The sequence below is a fragment of the Genypterus blacodes genome, unplaced genomic scaffold (assembly GCF_046128005.1).
Source record: "Genypterus blacodes isolate CSIRO-AG114 ecotype Tasmania unplaced genomic scaffold, CSIRO-AGI_Gbla_v1 ptg000057l_1, whole genome shotgun sequence".
Taxonomy (NCBI): Eukaryota; Metazoa; Chordata; class Actinopteri; order Ophidiiformes; family Ophidiidae; genus Genypterus; species Genypterus blacodes.
Window position 1 is genome coordinate 140,101 of NW_027466869.1, and position 20,900 is coordinate 161,000.

The 20,900-nt window shown below is 43.0% G+C and overlaps 1 protein-coding gene across 3 annotated transcripts in view; it reads right to left on the bottom strand.

The window, feature by feature from the left end:
* Positions 1-20,900, bottom strand: part of triob (trio Rho guanine nucleotide exchange factor b) — an 87,936-nt gene that overhangs the window by 35,865 nt on the left and 31,171 nt on the right. The window contains exons 3-15 of one of the 3 annotated variants that reach the window (XM_076152692.1): positions 18,285-18,359; positions 16,798-16,912; positions 14,635-14,827; positions 13,051-13,155; positions 12,283-12,750; positions 11,202-11,324; positions 6,770-6,961; positions 6,082-6,213; positions 5,738-5,968; positions 4,405-4,527; positions 3,986-4,177; positions 1,808-1,977; positions 1,380-1,554 (exon numbers count right to left, since the gene is read on the bottom strand). In XM_076152692.1, the coding sequence (XP_076008807.1) occupies positions 1,380-1,554; positions 1,808-1,977; positions 3,986-4,177; positions 4,405-4,527; positions 5,738-5,968; positions 6,082-6,213; positions 6,770-6,961; positions 11,202-11,324; positions 12,283-12,750; positions 13,051-13,155; positions 14,635-14,827; positions 16,798-16,912; positions 18,285-18,359 (2,294 nt within the window). Of the gene's footprint in view, positions 1-497; positions 644-1,379; positions 1,555-1,807; positions 1,978-3,985; positions 4,178-4,404; positions 4,528-5,737; positions 5,969-6,081; positions 6,214-6,769; positions 6,962-11,201; positions 11,325-12,282; positions 12,751-13,050; positions 13,156-14,634; positions 14,828-16,797; positions 16,913-18,284; positions 18,360-20,900 lie in introns of those variants that run through there. The other 2 variants (XM_076152690.1, XM_076152691.1) reach the window with 2 other exon arrangements.

A 20,900-nucleotide genomic window follows, 5' to 3' on the forward strand; every position in this document is an offset into this window, starting at 1 on the left:
CTTTCCACTTATTTATACTTAGAGCTCAACAAAGGCACAGACACCCGGCCTGTGTCGGGGCCTTACCTTGACTGCAAAGATCTATTGGAAAGGAGATCTAAATGCATCTAAAGTCCTGGAAAGGATTAGTAACAGGTCAATCAAAGCTGTTTTGATCAATTATCCAATATCACTAGGAGACGACAAGGCAGCGATTTTCAACATAGAACTGACGACTCTTATGTCATGTTTGTAAGGATAAACCTCTTTTGAAGAAAACAGAGAGGTTGATTCTTTCTTTAGATAGAAAGTGTGTCTTTGTCTACGCAGAGGGAGAATTGTAGGAATTTTGATCTATAAAATCCCCCTGATACAAGATCTCCTGCGTACAGAGAATTGGCTTTCTTCGCTACCACACAGAGTAATCTGAGTTATCAGGCAGCGCTCAGAGCAGCACAGAAAACCCCTTCCACACAATAAGATGACTTCACATATCTGGCAACTGTTTGAAAACTTACCAACAGCTCATTTTGTTGTCCTCTAGGTGTACAGTTGAGTAAAATTCCCTCTGTGTGCAAAAAGACCATCTCCCTCCACAACCAGCACTACGAAAACTTTGACCGCCAGCAAAACACACTGCGAGACAATGTGTGTCTCACCTCAACCCATGCTCTCAGCACCAACATTCCCTCTATTAAGGAGGAGTGTTCCAGAGCATGCGTAACACTCTGTGTGTGTGTGGGCAGGGAGTGGAAGGTAAGAAATGCCTCCTCCACCCACGTTCATACTCGATCACTGTGTCATATTAATCCTGTGTATGTGTGAGCATGTGTTTAGGTACAGTGTGAGTGATTTGGCAGATTCACCACTATTTCTCGACCTGACACGCACAGCTAAAGGGAGACCTCACAATGCAGACACAACAACAGACTGGAAATGAACCGCGCAACTGCGTCGCCCCAGTGTGGGTCGATTGCATCATTCGATTCTTAATCTAATGAGGTTGATATGGGCTCAACCTGGTGTCTGTCTAGAAGGTTACAGTTGTGAAATCCTGAACAGTCTGACTGTGGCAAGACAGACGAAGGAAATGTTCAGGTTATTCATATAAAGAAAGCCTTTGAAAGCTCACATATTGTGCCTTTTTTAATTTCCCTTGTGTTTTACAATTGTGTAAGAACCTGGAAATCTGTATATCATCACCTCTGAATCATTTCATCCTGCAATTATTCACACAAATAACTCAGTTGAAGGAGGTGAAGAAAGTTGGAGCGACACTGAATGAAACACATCAAAATGGAACTGAATGCATAACTGATTAGCATTGTGGATTTAGACCAGCGGGGGATCCTCTCTGCTGGACTGAACCACCCCAAATCTCCCATCTCCTTCCTTCTTACATCAATGGCATCCCTCTCAAAGATGCGGAGCTGGAGGAAGAGTTCCAATTTGATTTTCCTCTCCTGGAAGAGTTCCTCCATCTGGCCCTGAGCCTCGTCGAGCTGCTGCAGGACACTCTCAATGTGGGCCATGGAGCTGTTGTGGGGAGTCTTGTTGCTTGAGATGGCCGAGTCTCTGTGAAGGGAGGACAAACACGGTGGTGTGTGTGGGTACACTGAATTTCTCCAGGGAAGTAAAACAACAAATAATGTCGCCTTGACATTGCACTGAGGATGAAGTGACTTACAAGAGAGGAAAATGCTGACTTGGACTGTTAAGGAAAATCTCTTTTATGGATACACACCAAAACTCACTTAGGGGAGATTTCAGACCAACTTGTTCGAAGCAGCATTCTCAACCACCATGTGCAAGTATCAATAAGGTTCACCTGAGCTGCTGTATTAGGTCCTCTCCCTCCTTGATGACGTTCACAGTAGCTTGCAGGGTGGTCTGCTGCTGCTGGCCGAAACGTTTGATCAGATCCTGCACGGCCTCCACCGATTCTGCATAGACGTCGTCCAGCAGTTCCTTCTGCAGCTCCTCCAACCACGTCCACAGCTTACGGCGGATGACAAGAAAGGCACGTCGGTTAAAACGTAGTGTGATTGAGTGTACATGTCTAATGGCAGCCCCCTCTCTTCCTGGGACGGTGCAGAAACAGAAGGGCCTAACAAGCTCAACACAGATGTAGTGAGAGATAGACAAGCTGCCAAGCGCACAGACACGAAGATGGGACAGAGAATTCAAATCCGACCAGTTCTGCTCAAAGCTGGTGTTTGGTGAATGGTCATCTTTGTAACAGATTAGCCATCTGGGTGAGTTGGCTTGGCGTACTGAAGCCCTGGCACACGTTCCAGGCCGTAGGAGAAAGACCCTGGCAGCTACTGCTTGTCTAACACCCACACTTCCGACAAATTATCTGCACTATTTTTAGTTTCACTTCGTACTTATCATTACATATTATTCTGCTGCTGTTTGGCAACCAAATATACAAGAGTAATCAGCTGAAACGGAATGTTTGCTTGTAGTATCTCTTAGTTAAGACTGACATTGGGTTAGCAGTGTTTAGTGGAAAAAAGCAATCTGAACATAAAAGCAGTGAAAACGTCCAAGGCTGACTCACAGCTCTCTCTGCCAAATCCACATCCCAATTCTTACAAACTTATTAATGCTTTCAGTCCTCATCAGCTCTTTGTGTAAATCTTATCTGACTCAGTGACGAACGCAAGTGCATGTGATGTTGTTGATGTTCCGCTTTCTCAGTAAATTGTTGTTAATACTGTGCTGAGCAGAGCTCAAAGGAGTGGGGCGAGGTCACACACACACACACACACACACACACACACACACACACACACACACACACACACACACACACACACACACACACACACACACACACACACACACACACACACACACACACACACACACACACACACACACACACACACACACACACACACACACACACACACACACACACACAGCTGACAGATGGGATGAAGGAGATTAGTCCATATGGACATTAAAGACTAGCTTCATTAATAACACCATGGCTCTGAGTGTCTCCGTGACTCATGTAAACAGGATGTAGTGTTAACACGTGCGGAGCATAGTGCTCTGACAGTGTGGAGAGGTTAATCATGACAGTTAGAAATGTAGGATTTATGACTTTCACATCAATTCATCACTGGGGGAGGGATTGACAGGCAGTGGTTAGCTCAGTCACCACACAGCAAGGCACTGGCTTTGATTCCAGGCTTCATTCAGTTTGTATTTTCTATTCATTGGAAGAAATAGACTTAAAACGAAATGAATAAAAAGTAACAGGATGCTGATTCCATTGTCATTGGCAACCGTGGAATCTCAACCTTTATGCTGTAGCTGTGCGGTCGAACTGACGTGGGAGGAAATCTATTCTCACTGATACATCACTAATGCTCACTATCATTTAGAGAAAATACAGCATGGGTTGCTTTTAATTGGGTAAACAAAGGTTTGCTACAAAAGGGAAGGCAGGCACAGATGTTTGCACAGAGAGAATGTAATGACTTTGGCAGTGGACAAAATGTTCAGGAGGAGCATTTTCTGGAACGATGGCCCCCCCCTCCCCCAACATCAATTACCTATGTCAGTGCTGTAAAGGCTATCTTAATAATTTATGCGGAAGATAATTTGGAAAGAAAACAAAGAGAGTTTAACAGGCCACATAATCTGCTCAATCAGGCGTTCATCTATCTCTGACGGTGGACATGATAAAGCTTCTTCCTGCCGATCCCACATATGATTACACTGAGAATGTAATCCATTCATCAATATCCCTCTGTATCTGCCTGGCTCCACTCTCTGCACACTGCACAGCAGTTTGCGGTTTCAGCTTTCAACACGACAGGTGAGGGAAATCAATGCCCTAAACGCAACTAATTCAGAAGGTGTTCTTGTGCTTGATTCAGATAAAGGAGCTCAGAAGAGGAAAAGCAGACAGCATAAACACGTCACGGTATATCACAGAAATGACGAAGAGGAGTACAGGGGGATGGGAGAAAAGAGTGAAGACGCATACCTCTTTGACGTGTGTGTGGAAGGCGACGGACATGTCTAACAGGACTTTGCGCTGCTCCACACGCCGCACAAAGTCCTGGATGCGATCTTCTAGCTGGTGGGCAGCCTGGTAAATCTCCTCTGGGTCACACTCTCCTGTCTGGGCCAGCTGCTCGGCTGCCTCCAACAGCTTGTCAGCATTGGTGTAGGTGTTCTGAAACATAACCAGAATGTGACATAATTCACTCTTCCGCCCGGTCTATCCGCTCTTATTCCTCTAAAAAGCTCTACCAAAAGCTTCTTAGCTTTGGAGGAATTGTTCTCGAAACCATTCAACCATATCACATCTAGTCCATCACACTTTAAATTGAATGTAAACAATCAAACAGTGAAGTGCAGACATCATATGCAGCATTTGTTTGACTATGTTGTAAAACCCACCTGTGCCACTTCTTCAAAGTCTTCATGTCTCTTCTGCAGGGCTCGGGCTCTGTGCAATGACTTCCCCACGCCGGTGTGTTTGCTGAGAAACGCCTCGCCATGATTTTCAATCCAGTCCAACACCTTAAGAAACACACAAAAAACAAAGGGTTTTCATTGCTATATATAATTTTTGCCACACACACTTCCACAGTTAGAGAAAACATTGAATCGAGGGTATCATTTTAACCAGTAGGTGGTGCAATTGACTGAGGGGGCTCATCTGCCACATTGATTACATCCATATCTCTTTCTCTCTCTCACTCTATTCATCTGCAAATCTCCCTCCCTTCTTCCCTCTTTATCTCTATCTGCAATGACAGAATTGTTAAAAATTAAATCATCGCATATCAGTGCAAAGTGCCAGGATGTCCACTGTGGATAAGATGAGCTTTAAATCTTTGTACATAATTACCTGATTGTCTCTTCAACAAAATCAGTTTTGAAGCAACTGAAAGAGGGTTTCGTATTGTTTTTTTCAAGGCCTCAGAGAATATTTTACGTGACACACACACACACACGCAAGCGTGCCCTCAACACTTTATGTGGCACTAAATTGCGTCACCATGGCAACAACTACCAAGAGAAAAGGCTGATGAAAGAGAAGATGGAAGGAGAGGAGAAAGGAAGAATGAAGGACGCGGCGACAAGAGAGAGAGAGAGAGAGAGAGAGAGAGAGAGAGAGAGAGAGAGAGAGAGAGAGAGAGAGAGATGAGGGAGATGAGGGAGGAGGGAGGAGGGGGGGCGGCTTCATGCCCAAAGGATAGCAAATGGAAAGAAAACATACACCAACTTATCAGTTTGTTAGGGGCTCTGCGAGAATAAAAGCTTTGAAGATGCTAGAGCTGAATAAATTATATTAATAATAACACACCCTCAGTTATCCTATATGGAATTATTGCAGAGCATCATTCAGAAAAGTATAAAAACAAAAATAGTTTGGTATCATCATGATATTGTCAGAATCGTTGAAAAAGTGAAGCTTTGCCTGTTGTGTAATACAGGAGAGTTTTTCATGATTTAATGCTTATATACACAGTTAAAAAGTATTACAAGCAACATATTTTCTTCTATTTCTATTCTGAGAAAGAAAGATTTAACTTGAACAGACTACAGAGATGTTACGGCTGCTGATTCGGTAGGAACAGTCAGCATGTGCAGCATCCTAATTACTTCTCGCTCTCTACATCTCTGTGGGTGCAAGGAAACAAGCTGAAGCACACAAAGCTGCAGGTGTAGTTGGGCTCTGTTTTGAAGGTGTGAGCGCTTTTACGTGTGTGTGTGTCTTTCTTACTTGCTGTACGTCCTGCTGAAACACACACAGCTGCAGGCGCTGGTGCAGGCGGACTTTACGGTGTTGCCAGATGTTCTCCAGCTGTCTCTGGTGATGCAGCACCTCGTGGATGATGTCCAGGACGTGGTGCACCGCCTTGGAGTAGTTGGCCGACGCCATCAACGAATCAGCACTTCCTGGGGTCAAAGGTCGCTGTAGTTTATCCAATAGAGACTTCCCATCCTGGCTTACCTGTAAAGGGTGATATGCAGTTGGATGGATGCATGAGTGGATAGATTTGTTCATAGTTGTTGTGCATGTATGCATGTGTGTTTTGCATGTTTGGGACTGATGTACGTCCTGACCTCAGCATATGCAGTGGTGATGTGTTCATACAGTCCCTGGTGATGATGAATTGTGTCTTCCAGATCCTGGAGTTCAGAGGGCAGGTCTCCTTCACCACATGCCTTACACCAAGGCTCAACATTACTCATGTACTAGGAGGAGAATACACACACAAACAGAGGCACAACACTTTAACTCATGGCTCTAAATAAGCACCCGGATCAGTAAACCCGGATCAAAAACTAACATTAATTTTAATGCATCAGCTTTTAGGAGAATATTAGTTTCCAAGTGTTAAAACACATTTTCTTCACAGGAACTCAGAATCCAAGATTATTTTGCAAAAAATAAAAAAAAACATGACAAAGTACAGTATAATTACAGTATTACTGCTCTTACTGACAATATTGATAACTATACAATCTGGGACGCATACGAAGAACTCATTACCATTAACAACTGCACTGAAAAGGAGCCACTCAGCACTCAACGTTGCCAACAAGTAACTAATGGATTATTTGTGCAGCCATAGGCAAAATAAAGGAAAGTAGCATTAATCATTTACAGTCAATGGAATTAAGGTCTGTTACGGGCAAAATATTCAAGTGCAAGTGACACACTGTAGATGCGACTGATGCCTACTTCCAATTTAACACCGTGGACACATCCAGCTCCATTTTTGCAGATCAGTACTGTGTGTGCCCATACCTGGTCTGCTTTCTGGTGGAAGCTGGCAGACATCTCCAGCAATGTGCTGCGCTCATCCAGTGCTGCAGCAAAGGCCTTCCACTCCTGCTCCAGCTGGCCTGAGATCTGCTGGATCTGCTGGGAGGCGTAGTGGCCAGACTCCAGCAGCCGGTTCCCTACCGACATGATCCTGTTGATGTTCACATACACGTTCTGTGGACAAACAGGAAAGGAAGTACAGCTTTTAAGACAAACCAACATCTTTCATTTAATAGACTTTGAATAAAATCCTTGATGTTTAGTATTATTATATCTTATTATTATATGTACTATGTAGTATTCACTGTGTATGAAAGGTATGGTTAACTATACACATATAGGCTAAAATATGTTCAATAAATGTTTTTGAATCCTGTTCATGACAAGCCATGACATTTCATGATTTGATTGATGTGCACACATATCTATATGGGGAAAACAAGAGGGTACAGACTTGCGACACACTGAAAGTGGCTGACTGTATACCGACAATGGCTGTCAATCTAAAATCTGAACAATGCCTGTCCTACTATGTTAACTATGATGAGGTAGATGAATGGTCTTTCATTTTGGTGGCTATGATGTGTGAAGCTTTTCTTTTGACACAATGTATTTCTTCTTATGCTTACTTAATGTATTGGCCTTTACAATACATTAACATAGATAGACAGTAACAAAGTCCATACATGAATACACCCCCCCCCCCCCCTACATACACACACACACACACACAGACACACAGCCTTGTGGACATAGAAAAGTCATGCCACTAGGGAGAGGAGCCCCATCTGAATAACGAAAACAAAATCTGTTGGACTTTTAATCATTCTGTCTATTTTAATATATGGGCTCCAAGCTGTTTTGTGTAGATAGGCACGGATCAGCAAACACTAATTAACAACTGTGTTAACAGCCTGTTATTATTCTATTCAATTACTGCTCCAAGAACCTATAATGGCTCTTATTTCTTTTGTTTCAATCACAACGGGAAGGAAAGATGAACCACATACCGGCTGAAGTCCTCAGACTGAGGCAGGTTTTTGGGAATGGAGATTCCAACAGCCACTATTATTTGTTTCCATCAATTGTAAGTAAGCCTCTGGAGTAGAGCTTTGTTTTGTTTCACCACTAAGGCTTTGAGAGGTTTTCTGATATTATTGTTTGGAAATGGTTTTTGTACAGTTGAATCTCTGCTTGTGGCAGTTGCTGGTGCCAGCTATCAGACATTACCCTCCGAAAAATATGTGGGAGGTGTGTTCAGAGATATCGCTTGCATGTTGCGATACATACACAAATCAGCAGTAGATTATAAGCCTATCATATCTTTTAGAAGGACATTTAAATACTGAGGAAAGATAAGAAACATGTTATGACAAAAGTGATGTCCAAACACAAATCTAGAAATGTGATTGAATTTTGTTTTTCAATGCATATCCACATCCACTAAAGATCCCATCTCCCCACTCACCTATACACACACACACACACACACACACACACATTCAGAAGATGGAGGAACAAATAAAGACCAGAGCTGCCCAGTTACGACCAATACGCCTGAAGGCCTATGAGCCATCTGTGGGACATTATGAATTAGGTTAAATAACAGAGGCTGAACTACTCAAACATACTGGGCGGTAAATGCCTAATCTAAAACTGATGGACAGGAAGGAGGGTGAGTGGGGGAGAGACAGGGGGGAGGTACTCTTAATTTAAAACCGATGAGGGCATGGGGCAAGAGAGAGAGAGAAAGGAGAGAGAGAGAAAGAGAGAGAGAGAGAAGAGAAGGATCGCACTCTTAAAGTCAATCAATCTACAGGGCAGGAAAACAGACGCGAGGGAAAGGCCTCAGTGGCGTTTACTGTGTGATCGTATTACAAAATGGACAACTGTCAACAACAGTACACATGTACACACATCCTGTCATGCAAAAAGGGGCAAAGAAAGAGACCTAATTACCCAGAAACCCAAGGAAACTCCTGGCTACTTGCGTTTTCAAAAGATGTAATGGCAAATTTGTGCAGCACTTGGGTTTCATTAACTGGGGCTTTGTGATGATCCTGATCCATTTTTGACACAACTTTGCTGTCCTTCATACAGAAGACATTTTTGAAAGATTGCACATCGGTAGCATCAATCCATTGATTTTGTTAACCATTAACCATTTTGTTATCCTCATGCAAATTCCATACAATCCGCGAGTGATATTACTGGGAGCGGCAGCTAATGCAAACGAGAGCTTTGAATAACTGCCTCGATTCACTGGAACACTTTTTATCTCACTTCATTTCCTTTCATCTGTGGCCTGTTGGGCTTTGTGTGTGTGTAATCGTATACACAGTGTCTGTGTCTGTTACTCACACTAACAGCTTTCAGAGACGATAATGTAATCTGCTTGTGTTGAACTGATGAGCCTGTGTGTCCGCAGTATTTTACCTCTACGCCACACAATCTGTACAAACGCAAAATGGATCCGTGCTCATGCTTGCGGCGATTATTGACACAATATTGCAAAATGTATGAATGTTGATGGCGCAATAAATCCTGCAATAAGATGATGGTGGTGTATTCAGACACCAGCGGAAACCAGACACATTGTTATGTTTCATTTTGTTTTTGTGTGGTAAGTAGGAAGCTTTTTTTTTTCCACAAACAGAGATTACACGAGAGACGCGGGCAGCTTCTCAACAACATGCAAACAAAAGGACACACACAGACTCTCTCTCACACACACACAATTGTCTTTTCGCCCCGGCACTATGTATTTCTCGTCAGCCATGCAGGCAAACAGGAAGGGGAAAGAGAGCTTCCTGTGGAAGAATGGGTGGAGGGGGCGGTGGTCACTCTGAGTGTACCCAACTGTGCATATGTGTGTGTTAACGTTGCGGCCCCATCTGTCCTTTCTGCGACTGTTGTCCGACAGCTTAGTGGTCCATCTCTGCCCCCTTGGTGTTGACATTGGCCCGAGCTGCCCCACCTCCCGGTTCCCCATTGTTGACACTACTGCGCCTGGTTCTCAGCACCAGTGACCCAGTGAGTGGAAGGATGTCGTCTCCCATGAGCCAACCTCTTCCTCGCCATAACTTTTGTCCGACAAACAATAGTTAAAGTAGGACAGCAAAAGTGAAAAACGTGCAGTCAGGGAGTTTTGGTCCAAGCAGCACAGACTTGGAAGCCTAAATCAGATCAAAGGAAATGTGCTGATTTAATTCTACAAAGTGTATTCAAGACAAATATATAGTTCTGTTAGTTTAGTGCTGCTTCTTTTAATAAATTAAACATAAAAGGAAAAGGGCTGATTGTGGAAAAAACAAGGTGACCGTGTTGGGACAAGAGACATTATTTAACCCTTGAACGTCTATCTTGTTATTGCCAGCGAGCTAGTAAATTAGACAAACTGAGAGACAAACTGTGACAGAGCACTGGTCCTCTGGAGCAGCTTGTCTCAAAGTGACCAAAATCTGCACCACAGGCATTTGTCTTTGAGCAACAACACTTGCCGTGAGTCTCTGGATAAATCACTGGCTGTCTGAAAGAAGGAAGGAAGCGTAGAAACAAGCAAACACGAGATTAAAAAAGGACCAGGATGCAAGATGCGGTCAGATCCCAGACGGAACAAGAGAAGGATTTGAAAATAGACCCCAGACATGAAAAAGCCCCTCAAAAAGCAGCGCAGGTGCAGCACTGTGCACACTTCCTGGATGCTGACAGCTACTAGCCTCATTTCCCCTTTGGCAGATCACATGCACATCAGATGTGACGAGAGCTGACAGGGCAGCAGGGGAATAAGGAGGAGATACAGAGAAGGTCCAGGGAGCGAGAGGCCATGCTGCAGGAACACGGGCAAATAAAAATGCAATACTGGTGGTCAGATTGCAAAATGGCCCAAACAGGGTGAAATACTGGAGCACTGACTGACAATAACATAAAGTTTGGGTTGCCAAACATCTGACATTGTAACTGGTAGTAAAACGGATAGTAAAACTCCATTCCTGTGGAGGTACCCAATTAAAACTGTCCCGGGGAATCATTGCCAGGTTGTCCAAGTGATGAGATAAAATGCGACAAAGTGAAATGTTCCAATTAGAACTGGCAGGTCAGAAGTGGGTAAGGAGAGGAGGAAACTGCTGTAGCATCGTACACTTATTAGGTTGTAGTAAGGTGCAGGGGGGGTAAGGAAAGCTGTGGAGCAGAGCAGTAGAGGGCAGCACACAGCTGAGGGAGGGTCAGGAAGACAATATGGGTCAATTGTGGGAACAATGCTGTGACAAGACATAACAGAGAGGGGCAGAGCTGCAGCACACTGGAAAACAGATACATAAAAGAGGACAGGAAATATCAGGCCACAGCTAGTAATGGCGCAGGAGGAAGAATGTGTGTGCGTATGTGTGTGTGTAACAGGACAGCGTCTTACCATGCAGTTCATCGCGAAGTGGTTGTGCTGGGTCTGCAGCTCGGCAGCATGTTGGTGGTTGCCTCCGATTTCCGTGTAGCTGGTCAGGAAAAGTCCTTTGTTGTGCATGATCCAGTCAAACATCTACACACAGGCCAGAGGGAAATGGTCAAACAACGGCAACAATATGTTCTCCTGATGCATGAGTCCATCCTCTTCACACACTGCCTGCTGTCTTCATTTGTAATTAAGAACTCTAATCCCTCGTCTCTGGACTGAAGTCCAAGTCACCTGCATGCTCCTTGAATTAGTGAGAACAAAAGAACAATCTCTCTGTGTGTGCAGTCTACTCTTCCTCTCTCTCTCACTCTGCATGTTTGGCGTATGGAAGACGTGTGTTTCATTACAACTCTGACACTTCTCCTTTGCAGGCCTCTGTTTTTGCCTCCAGCTCTGCAATACGCAGCTAGATTTACCATCTCCAGACACACGATATCACACTGCCATGAAATACTTAAGACATGCAGGCACATACAGTACATTCCCACATATCTTATAATCATATCTATAATTACAAACAACCTCAACACTGGTTAATCAGAGAAAGCACAACAATGTAAATGTGTAGATTTAAAGTCTCCAGGGATGAAGACAATGTATGTGTAAAGCTTCTTTGTTTCAAACTTGTACAATACATAAATCAATGTGACATGATGACAAAAAACACTTAGAGGTCATGAATACAATAAATTACTTGGCGGATATTGCACATAAAGTTCTGTCAACATTGGCCAGCACCATCAGCAAGCTAGTGTATCTGTTCAGATTTGATACACACACACACACAGAGCCTCACTAATCTGGCCTAGAAGGGATGACAATTGATCTGCAGTGAAATGCTTAGGCTGGCATGTATGGCGTGCATCTTTAAACATGTACATCTATAAAGAGATAGACTTAGTTCTGGCCCATATTAACACAGAAGCACCTAGGGGCTAAAAGGTGAAGAGGCAGCAAGGAAGCAATTAACATTATCTTCTATGTGATTTATATCACTATTGTTATGGATTATATTCAGAATAGAAAACAACAGAACGCTAACCTTCTCAGCATCTTGTTCAAACAGGCGTAGTTGGAAGCACTGGTCCAGCTTCAGCTTCCTCATGTGCCATAGCTGCTGCAGATTTTGACGCGTCCCATGCAGCTTATCTAACAAACCCGTCACTTTAGCCACTAGGTTGTGTGCGTCAGCGTGTACGTGAAAGCCGCGGTGGTGGTCGTTGGAATCGCCACTGGCTCCGGTGCGATTGCCGTAGCCGCCATCTAAACTCCCCCCGCCTCCGGCAGTCTGCGATTGTAGCCTTTGCAGCAGCCTTCGTCCCTGGGTGTCCAGCTCCTCCACCGACGCTTTCGTGGCCCTTTTCTTTAAGGCGGCATGTTCTTCCATGAGACGCCGGGACCCTTCCAAGTCACGGGGGAGGTCGCGCTGAGACAACGTTTCCTGTAGCTCTTCGAGCCGTGCAAGGGCTCGCGCTGCATCACTGGCAAAGGTCTCAAACGAGAGCCGCACCTGAAATCAGTCAAACATGGCCGCCATTTGTCAGTCCGGAACTACTTTTGAATTTTCGAAATAGAGTCCTTTGGTTTCTTGAAAGGCGCTAAATTATTATTATTATTATTACTATTACTATTACTATTACTATTACTATTATTATTATTATTATTATTATTATTATTATTATTATTATTATTATTATTATTATTAATGTTGTTGTTTAAACTAGTAGACTAGTCAAGCAAAAAGTGAAAGCTAATGTTAATTTAAAGCAGGAGAAAATGAAAAGATATGACAAAGAGAAAACAAGCATACCTCAATCCAGTCATCATGGTTGTATTCTAAGCTGCCCTCAAAGTCAGCTGTCAGCTGGGATGGGTCCACTATCTTGGATAGACCCTCCAGGGAAACCATCACAGTCTGGAGTGTATGCGAGAGTTAGAAGGGATATATGAAGGACAAAAAGGAGATTGGAAGAGTAAGAACACCATCATTAAAGATCATCATTATCATCATCACCATAATCTAAATGCAAATCAATTTAATTGAAGTTTGTCAAAATACCTCCCACCATTAAACTCAAGGCTACAAAAATAAGGTGCAGAGCTAATGGTTCCACATGTCCACTGTTTACATAGGCGGATGAAAGAAAACATTCCAGCCATTTCAGGCAGCATTCATGTTATCTTTAATGAGATGGAACACATATGGATATAAACTCTCAGGAAGTAAAAACAGAAACTGTTCAGGTTCACTGAAGCTAAAGACAAACAATAAAAAGGTACAATAAATGGTGAGATATGGAGCGGAAATAATAGCCACTCTGCTTAAGTTCAAACAGAGGTTGTACTGATGACAACTCATTCAATAACATTCATAATTATTTCAGAAACGGCTAAGCAGATATAATACAGAAGATACCTCTGGATTATGTAGACAGCCAATTCAACAGAAAAGGGAATTCATTTATTCATGCCACTGCCAGAGGCACGAAAGACTCTCATATGTATGATGCCTCAATTCTTTAAGCTTCTTAAAAGCAGCAAGCAAACTGAGAACACTCACATTTGCCACAACAGCCAGGGGAGCAGTTGCAAAGAGATGCAAACCTACACACACACACACCATCACAGCAGAGAGACGCTCAATAAACCATCATCTTATATTGCAGCTCTCACTCCAAAAAATAGGGGGAACAGCAGAACTTGATGAGGCAGAGGAGAGAACATCATGTTCTTTTCACCCATCTATAACTTTCCAGTTCATCTCCAAAAACACCAATCTGTGACATCCTGCTTAACTCCAGACCAGTTTATATGCTGTGTGATAAAAACTGGAACCAAAACAGACCAAACTCTCAACACTGCAGGGGTCCTGTCCTTCATTACCACCTGATGTAGCTGTGACAGTGTATGTGATGTTTAAGGATGTAGATCAATCAATCAATCAATCAATCAGCATCCTATCCACTAAAAACTCCAGTGGCCTGCTTGCTACTGTTGGGATGAAATGCTTCACCATGCCCTATATATCCCGTTTCCATAGTAACTGGGTCAGGACTAAATATACCAGCCCACGTGCCCACACGGGACAGAGCAGTTCCACTGTCACTGAGCAGCACTCCAATTAGATCTGATAAAGTAGGACTGATGGCTATGCTAAATTATCTGAAACTCCAAAAAGTTTAAACAAATTATTCATTTTGATCTACGGATGTAAGTGCAAATACTACTGCCTCATGCAGAAAGTTATTAAACGAACCGTGAAACTACATCCTCAGAACAGAATAACATGCTGATAAAAAATGTTCAACAGCAACAAATACAACCTCAAGCTTCAGTAAAAGGATGGATAGTTTTATGCATAAGAAGCAGTAAACATCTATAAAGGGACGCCCACCTCAAATTCAAATTTGGAGCTGCCGAAGTTGGTCCTCTGCTTCTGCCAGAAGTTGTCTGGTTTGATGATGAGGGCGACGTGGATGCACGAAGGGAAAGATTCCTGGAGGATCTTCAGCAGCGGCTTGATGCTGTCCCACTTTGAACCACGCATGTCCACAATGACTGTGAAGCCATGTCGGGCCACCTCCTCGCTGCAGAAAAGCACAACACATAAATACAGAGCAAATTCCCACATGGATAGGAAATGAACAAAAATAAATAAAGCAAATGAGTAATAGAGGAAAAAAATCAAACACGATCCTGAACTTACGGGCAATAACAGTGAGCAAGCAAAAAGAAACCTCTTCAGTTACATCATTATCATTGCTTAAACAATAGAGTCTGTCTGTGAAATCTGTATAGGCGCCAAAATTAACAAACAGAACAAACAGATTCAAGTCAAAATATTCCATTCAAATCTCCACAGCAGCGCATCTGGTAAGAAAAAACAGAGTTTCAAGCAGTGAAACTTCCTCTGCCGCTTACCAGGAGTCTGTCCGCTGTATAAGTCCATAAAAGGTTGTTTCCCAGTGTTAAAGGCTTTAATCTGAACGTGTCTAGCTGGGAGACAGAAACAGACGCAGGCCCTCCTGCTCTAACTCACTCTGACCTCACTCTCTGAAAACACAGCGGCAGCCAAATGGCTAAAGAAAAACAGTGGAGAGGAGGGGTGTGTGTTTGAGAGAGAGAGAGAGAGAGAGAGAGAGAGAGAGAGAGAGAGAGAAGAGAGAATAAAGGAGGAAAGACTGAATATTTAAACAGGAGAGACAAAACCCAAGCTGTAGAACAGAATCTGACCTCCTTTGCGCCTCTTGTTTCATTTTCAGCCCAAAACTGGACCACTCACCCCTGAGAGGTCTTTAATTCTCTCTGGCCTCACCTCTTCCCACAGTTTCAAAAGAATTGAGTCTCATTCATTTACTTAAACTGAAAGATTTTGTTCCAAGAGCCGCCGTCTGGGTACTAACTCGTCAAAAATAAGTGTGCAGTGGAAAAACTCCTCATTTCCAGCAAATCAGCTCTCCATTTCCCAGCTTCACGTTCAGCTAATCAAGTCGCACACAAAGCAAAAACAACAGTTGATTGTTAGAGCCATTTTGGAATTACCAACAATACCAATGACAATAGCCCTTGCTTACAAAGACAACATTGTTAATAAGAACAAAAGGCTTGCTGAAACTTTGAGTGAAAGGAGCCTACTTCTTGTTTCTTGCAAAAATGCCCTCAAATATAAAGTGTTTATAGGCCTATTTAAGAGTTTGTCAAAAAACAAGTGTTAATGCATCCATTGTTTATCTGAATTGACCCTGGTGAACTGATCTTTTTGGTGACACATGTTTTTGCAATTCCTAGACCCCCTCAAGCATCAATTAAAAACTGTGCAGAAAAAAACACACAAGCAACAAGCAACCGGCAGAAGGAATGTACCATGGGCGCAACACGGGGAGGGGGGGGGGGGGGATTCCCTCAAAGCAAATCAGAGATGAGCCTCCAGCTAAGTGTTAAACGTGAGGCGAAGGTGTGTCGAGCCTGCACAAAACTGCAGCACACAGAAGAGCAACATAAGAACCTCCTGTAGTTCCCTGAATTCTTCCTGTGAGACAACATAGGGAGGAAGTCGTACAGGGGAAAAAGGAGGTGCAGTTGTGGAGATACATGGCACAAGAAGTTCCTGGTTAGAACCACCACTAACCAGGCAATACTTGAATAAATCAGATGATAAAAGGTGGAGTGGCTTGTTCTGAAGAGTGCAGACATGAATTGAAGAGAAGAGGGAGAATAATGAGGAGGATGAAGAGGGTGGCTAAAGAGAGACTGAATGTTCACAGCGAATTCCAAATGAAAAATGGGGCCGCTGTGGCTCTCTGCAGCCTCCGGGCTCCTGCTTCACTGTTTGCCTTGAAAAATCCAAGCGAGGTGGGAGAGTTTGACACCAAGCAAGTGATGAGTTGTGTGTGTGTGTGTGTGTTGGAGGGAGAGCGAGAGAAACAAAGAAAGAGAGAGAGAGAGAGAGAGAGAGAGAGAGAGACGGAGAGAGAGAGAGGGAAATCTCTCTCTGTATATAAGCCTATTCATGTTTATATAAATATATTATGCATGTATGTCTATATGCATTACCTACCTGGGTATAGTTGCCAGGTATGCTATGAGCCTGCGCAGGTCTTCAGGTCGTATTCTATCATGGTTGCTTCTTGCTGGAAATGTGAGGACAGGACCTCCACGTCGGTCTCTGCCACCTGCCAGAGGAAATCACAACAATGCATACTGAGTGTGTCCATCTATAACAGCTGGTGGTGTCAAAAACAAGGTATTCTTCTCTTTATGTCAAACTCTATCTTTTTTCCATGTAACAGCTTGATAATCTGGTGCGATCTGGGTGTTTCCCTGCATTTCACCCACTGCAGGCAGCGAGCGGCTCCAGCTCCCCCATGACCCTGAACCAGCAGATATAAAGCAAAGGGCAGACAGATGGGACACGCCCCAACCCAGCAAATGTCCTACCCTGTACATTTCTATTCAACTACACATCTTCTCTTGAAGTACCTCTGCGTATTTATGTGCAAATAAATCAAAGCCAACATTGCACCTGGACTACACGTGTTGAGGCTATGATCATTTCAGCTTTTTTATTAATGAAATAAATCTCCTCAATGAAATGAAAGAAGGTCAGGTCATTGTGCAGCCCTCAAGTGGATACACGGGAATGGACACAGGGGGGAGGGAATAGTGGGTGGAACCTTAAGACAGCTATAAATACTGTTTCATTTATTGATCGACGTTATTACAACATAATATGTCATATTCCTGAGACGTTTAGAAGTGCTGAAAGGGCCACAGCTATAACTACATTTTGCAAAAACAGTTTGCAGAGGGTCCTGAGAAAGAAGCTACAATAGACATCTTTGAAATTTACTGTTGTTTCCTATGACATTTTAGAGGGATAGAGAATATAATTATATTGGGACAATACAATTCCTTTGCCATGTTTTATCTTGTCCCCTTCACTTCAGACTTGATGTATTGGTGTGCTATTAAAGAATTGGCTGTAATGAATCTACCAGCGCCCCAATTATTTGAATTTATATGAGATTTTTATGGGTGAATCAGTTGGGGCAGCAAATATAGTTGGCATTGTGATCCCGGTCACCCCCTGGGGGCACCATTACAGGTCAAATTACACTCACAAACATCAGATTGTAATATTGTCACAGACTACACACAGACACACAGCTCTAACTTGTTATTATGGCAGTGTTTGCAAATTAAAGGCCAGGTCAGCAGCATGGCGAGTCAGTAACAATAAAGCCAAAGATCTGTGAGTGTCCCTGTGGGTGTGACCAGAATTTTTAACAAAATCACACCCGAGTTGCCATGACAAAGCTGAACCCGAGGGAATATTGTGTATAATTTTTTTCTGAATGATCTTGATCATTTTGACCTCACTTCATTTCATTTGCTAGCTTATCTAAGACCAAAGAAAATTTCAACCAATCCAAACTAACTGGCTTCTATAAACATAACTTCATCTACATGTTAAACAAAAACCTGTTCTTAATGCGTACAACAAAAATGACACACACCACTAATGTATAACTTTGGATATCTGACCTGAGAGAAAGGCAACCTTCTCCTTGAGAATGGGAAGTACATCGATGGCCTTCATATCCTCATTGCGGTGAAACCCTGAAAACACAGAAAACCAACAGTTTTAGCAAGAGACACAGAAAAAAAGAAAGAAAGTAGGGGGAATATTCTTTAAGTGAGCCCATAAACAGGCTTTAAAGTGACAATGTATGAAATTGTCTGTTTTCACTCAATGTGCATAATGATGTTGCTGCAAAGAGAGTACTGTAGATGTAAATCAATGTGTTTTTGAGCACTTATGTATTGCAAACAGACCCCTCGAAATAATAATGTGGACATCTGGCTAATATGGCATTTTTCAGACATTATTCTGGACTAAAGTAATTGTTTTTGATAGTGACACCATCAGGTCAGACCTGTGTGACCAGACTGGTGCACTCAGGGTTCTTCAGCATGGTCTTGCCTGGTCTGATTGTGGTATTTAAATGTCAACTCCTTTCCCTCGCCTCCTCAACAGATGGCACACTGATAACACAAGGAAGCTCAGCACTCTCTCACACACACGCACATACACACAAGCACACACAAGCACATAGACACACTGACTGATATTTATCTCTTCAGTGTATGACATACAGTATCTTTGCTTTTTCAGTTGAGATTAAAATTAAATGAAATTTTGATGGCAATGAAGCTCACTAATAAAATGTTTAGGCTGTTGCTTTTATTTAAATATAAACTGGACAGAATAATGCAGTGCAAATCAACGGTGCAGTTAGTAATTATTGACAGGTTTGACCCCTGAATATAAGAATGGATGAGAGTGAGGAGGTGGGGAGACGGGCTCTGCAGTAAGATTATGATGTCATCATACATCCATCAGATGGCTGACACACATGAACACACATGAACACACATGAACACACACGCACACACACACACACACACACACACACACACACACACACACACACGCACAGTAACCAGATATTAGAGCAAAAACAAGGAAGAAAATCCTGCAGAGGTAAAACAACTTCACAATCACTGTGCTGCTTTGACAGTTATCTCATTAGCACTTTATCACACTGGCTCCTAATGGCAATGAGTTAATTAGATAGAATCTAGAGTGCTGAATCATACCCTCACACACATATATGCAAGCACGCAACCCCCACATGCAGCATACACACTAAACGCCTTGGAATAAAACTCAGTTCCGTTTGTAAATGCGTTATAAATTCCATTAGCGCCACAATCCCCTGTAGGAACCAGTGATTACTCTAAACCTGACTACTGGCTGTGCTGTGCAACACAAAATTGGAATATTTAGCTCAAAGCTTGTCATAAACAGAGAAAGTAATCACATGCTCATTCCAAAATGATCTCTTAAACTTTTGCTGTTTCTTTGGGAAACAATTCAGCTGGTGAGACACCTGAGTCATTACAAGGAGACATCAGGGGAAAAACCGACAGAAAATGAAGGGAAGCCGAGCAGTGAGACAATTGATACATTGAATCGAAAAAAGATTAAAGAACGATCAGCCAAGTCAAGTAATGCTAATCCAAGAAAAGCAAGAACATCGAGAAGAATGTGGCGACAGACAGATTTGCTGTGTGCAGCAATAATAAAGATGGAGGAGAACAAAGACAGGCAGAGAAAGAGACAGTGGAACAGCTCCCAACATGTTTTAATGGCTTCCGTAATATCGATTCCATCCACGAGCAGCAGTGAAAGCCTGAATGACCGCACATTCTCTCTTCGGAGGAAGTGGTGGATTGGGCTGGCGGCTCACATGCGGAAACAACTGGCCCAGGTGAGATGTAGCAGTAATGGTTTCATTTTCCTTCTGTGTCTGTAAGAGGAGAAGGACCCCAAGAAGCTGAGTGACACAGTCCACAATCTGGCTTGTTTTTCTTTTACAAGCCCCCTCTGTTACTGTGTCTTTATAACCTGCTGCACCTGTTTCTCGCCCCATTGCTCTTTCTCCAGCTCTCGCTCATGTGCAGAAAATGAATACGGTCAGAAGAGTGAGAGCAGTGAAAAGGGTGAAAAACAATGAAAATGATATTGAAAACAGAGGTGGAGATAAAGGTACAGCTACGTCGTACACGTCAAGACTTAAATTGTAGTACCATTTTCAAAGTCAACATTGAATTAAAAGGTGAAGCTTGTAAGGGACCAAGATTGTGCAGAATCCTAAATTGATTTACTCGCGTGTGTAAAGGCTCCATCTGGTTACAGTCGGTGTGAGCATTCTGCAGGCCATTTCCTCATCTACTCTACTTCCTCTAATACGCCAATACACCACAAGTCTATTACTGTTCTGTGCATTTTGGGCTTAATTGCTTTCTAGACAAAAATTTGTCCAAAGTGAATGTGTTCATAAGTGTGTTCCTACATGTGCGTGTGCAACATTGGCACCACAGGGCCCAAACAGAAACATTACTCCTCCTGCACAGTGTGTGTGCGTGTGGGAATGTGTGTGTGTGTTTCCTGTGAAGTGTGCCCAGACACATTCCTCAGTGTGGTGGTTTATGTAAGATATTGGAACTGGCACACAGCCAGCACTGCCCTCCGTGACGCCGCTGCAGCCATGCTCACGCTGCAGCTGTGCACCATTTGAACACCACATCAGACGG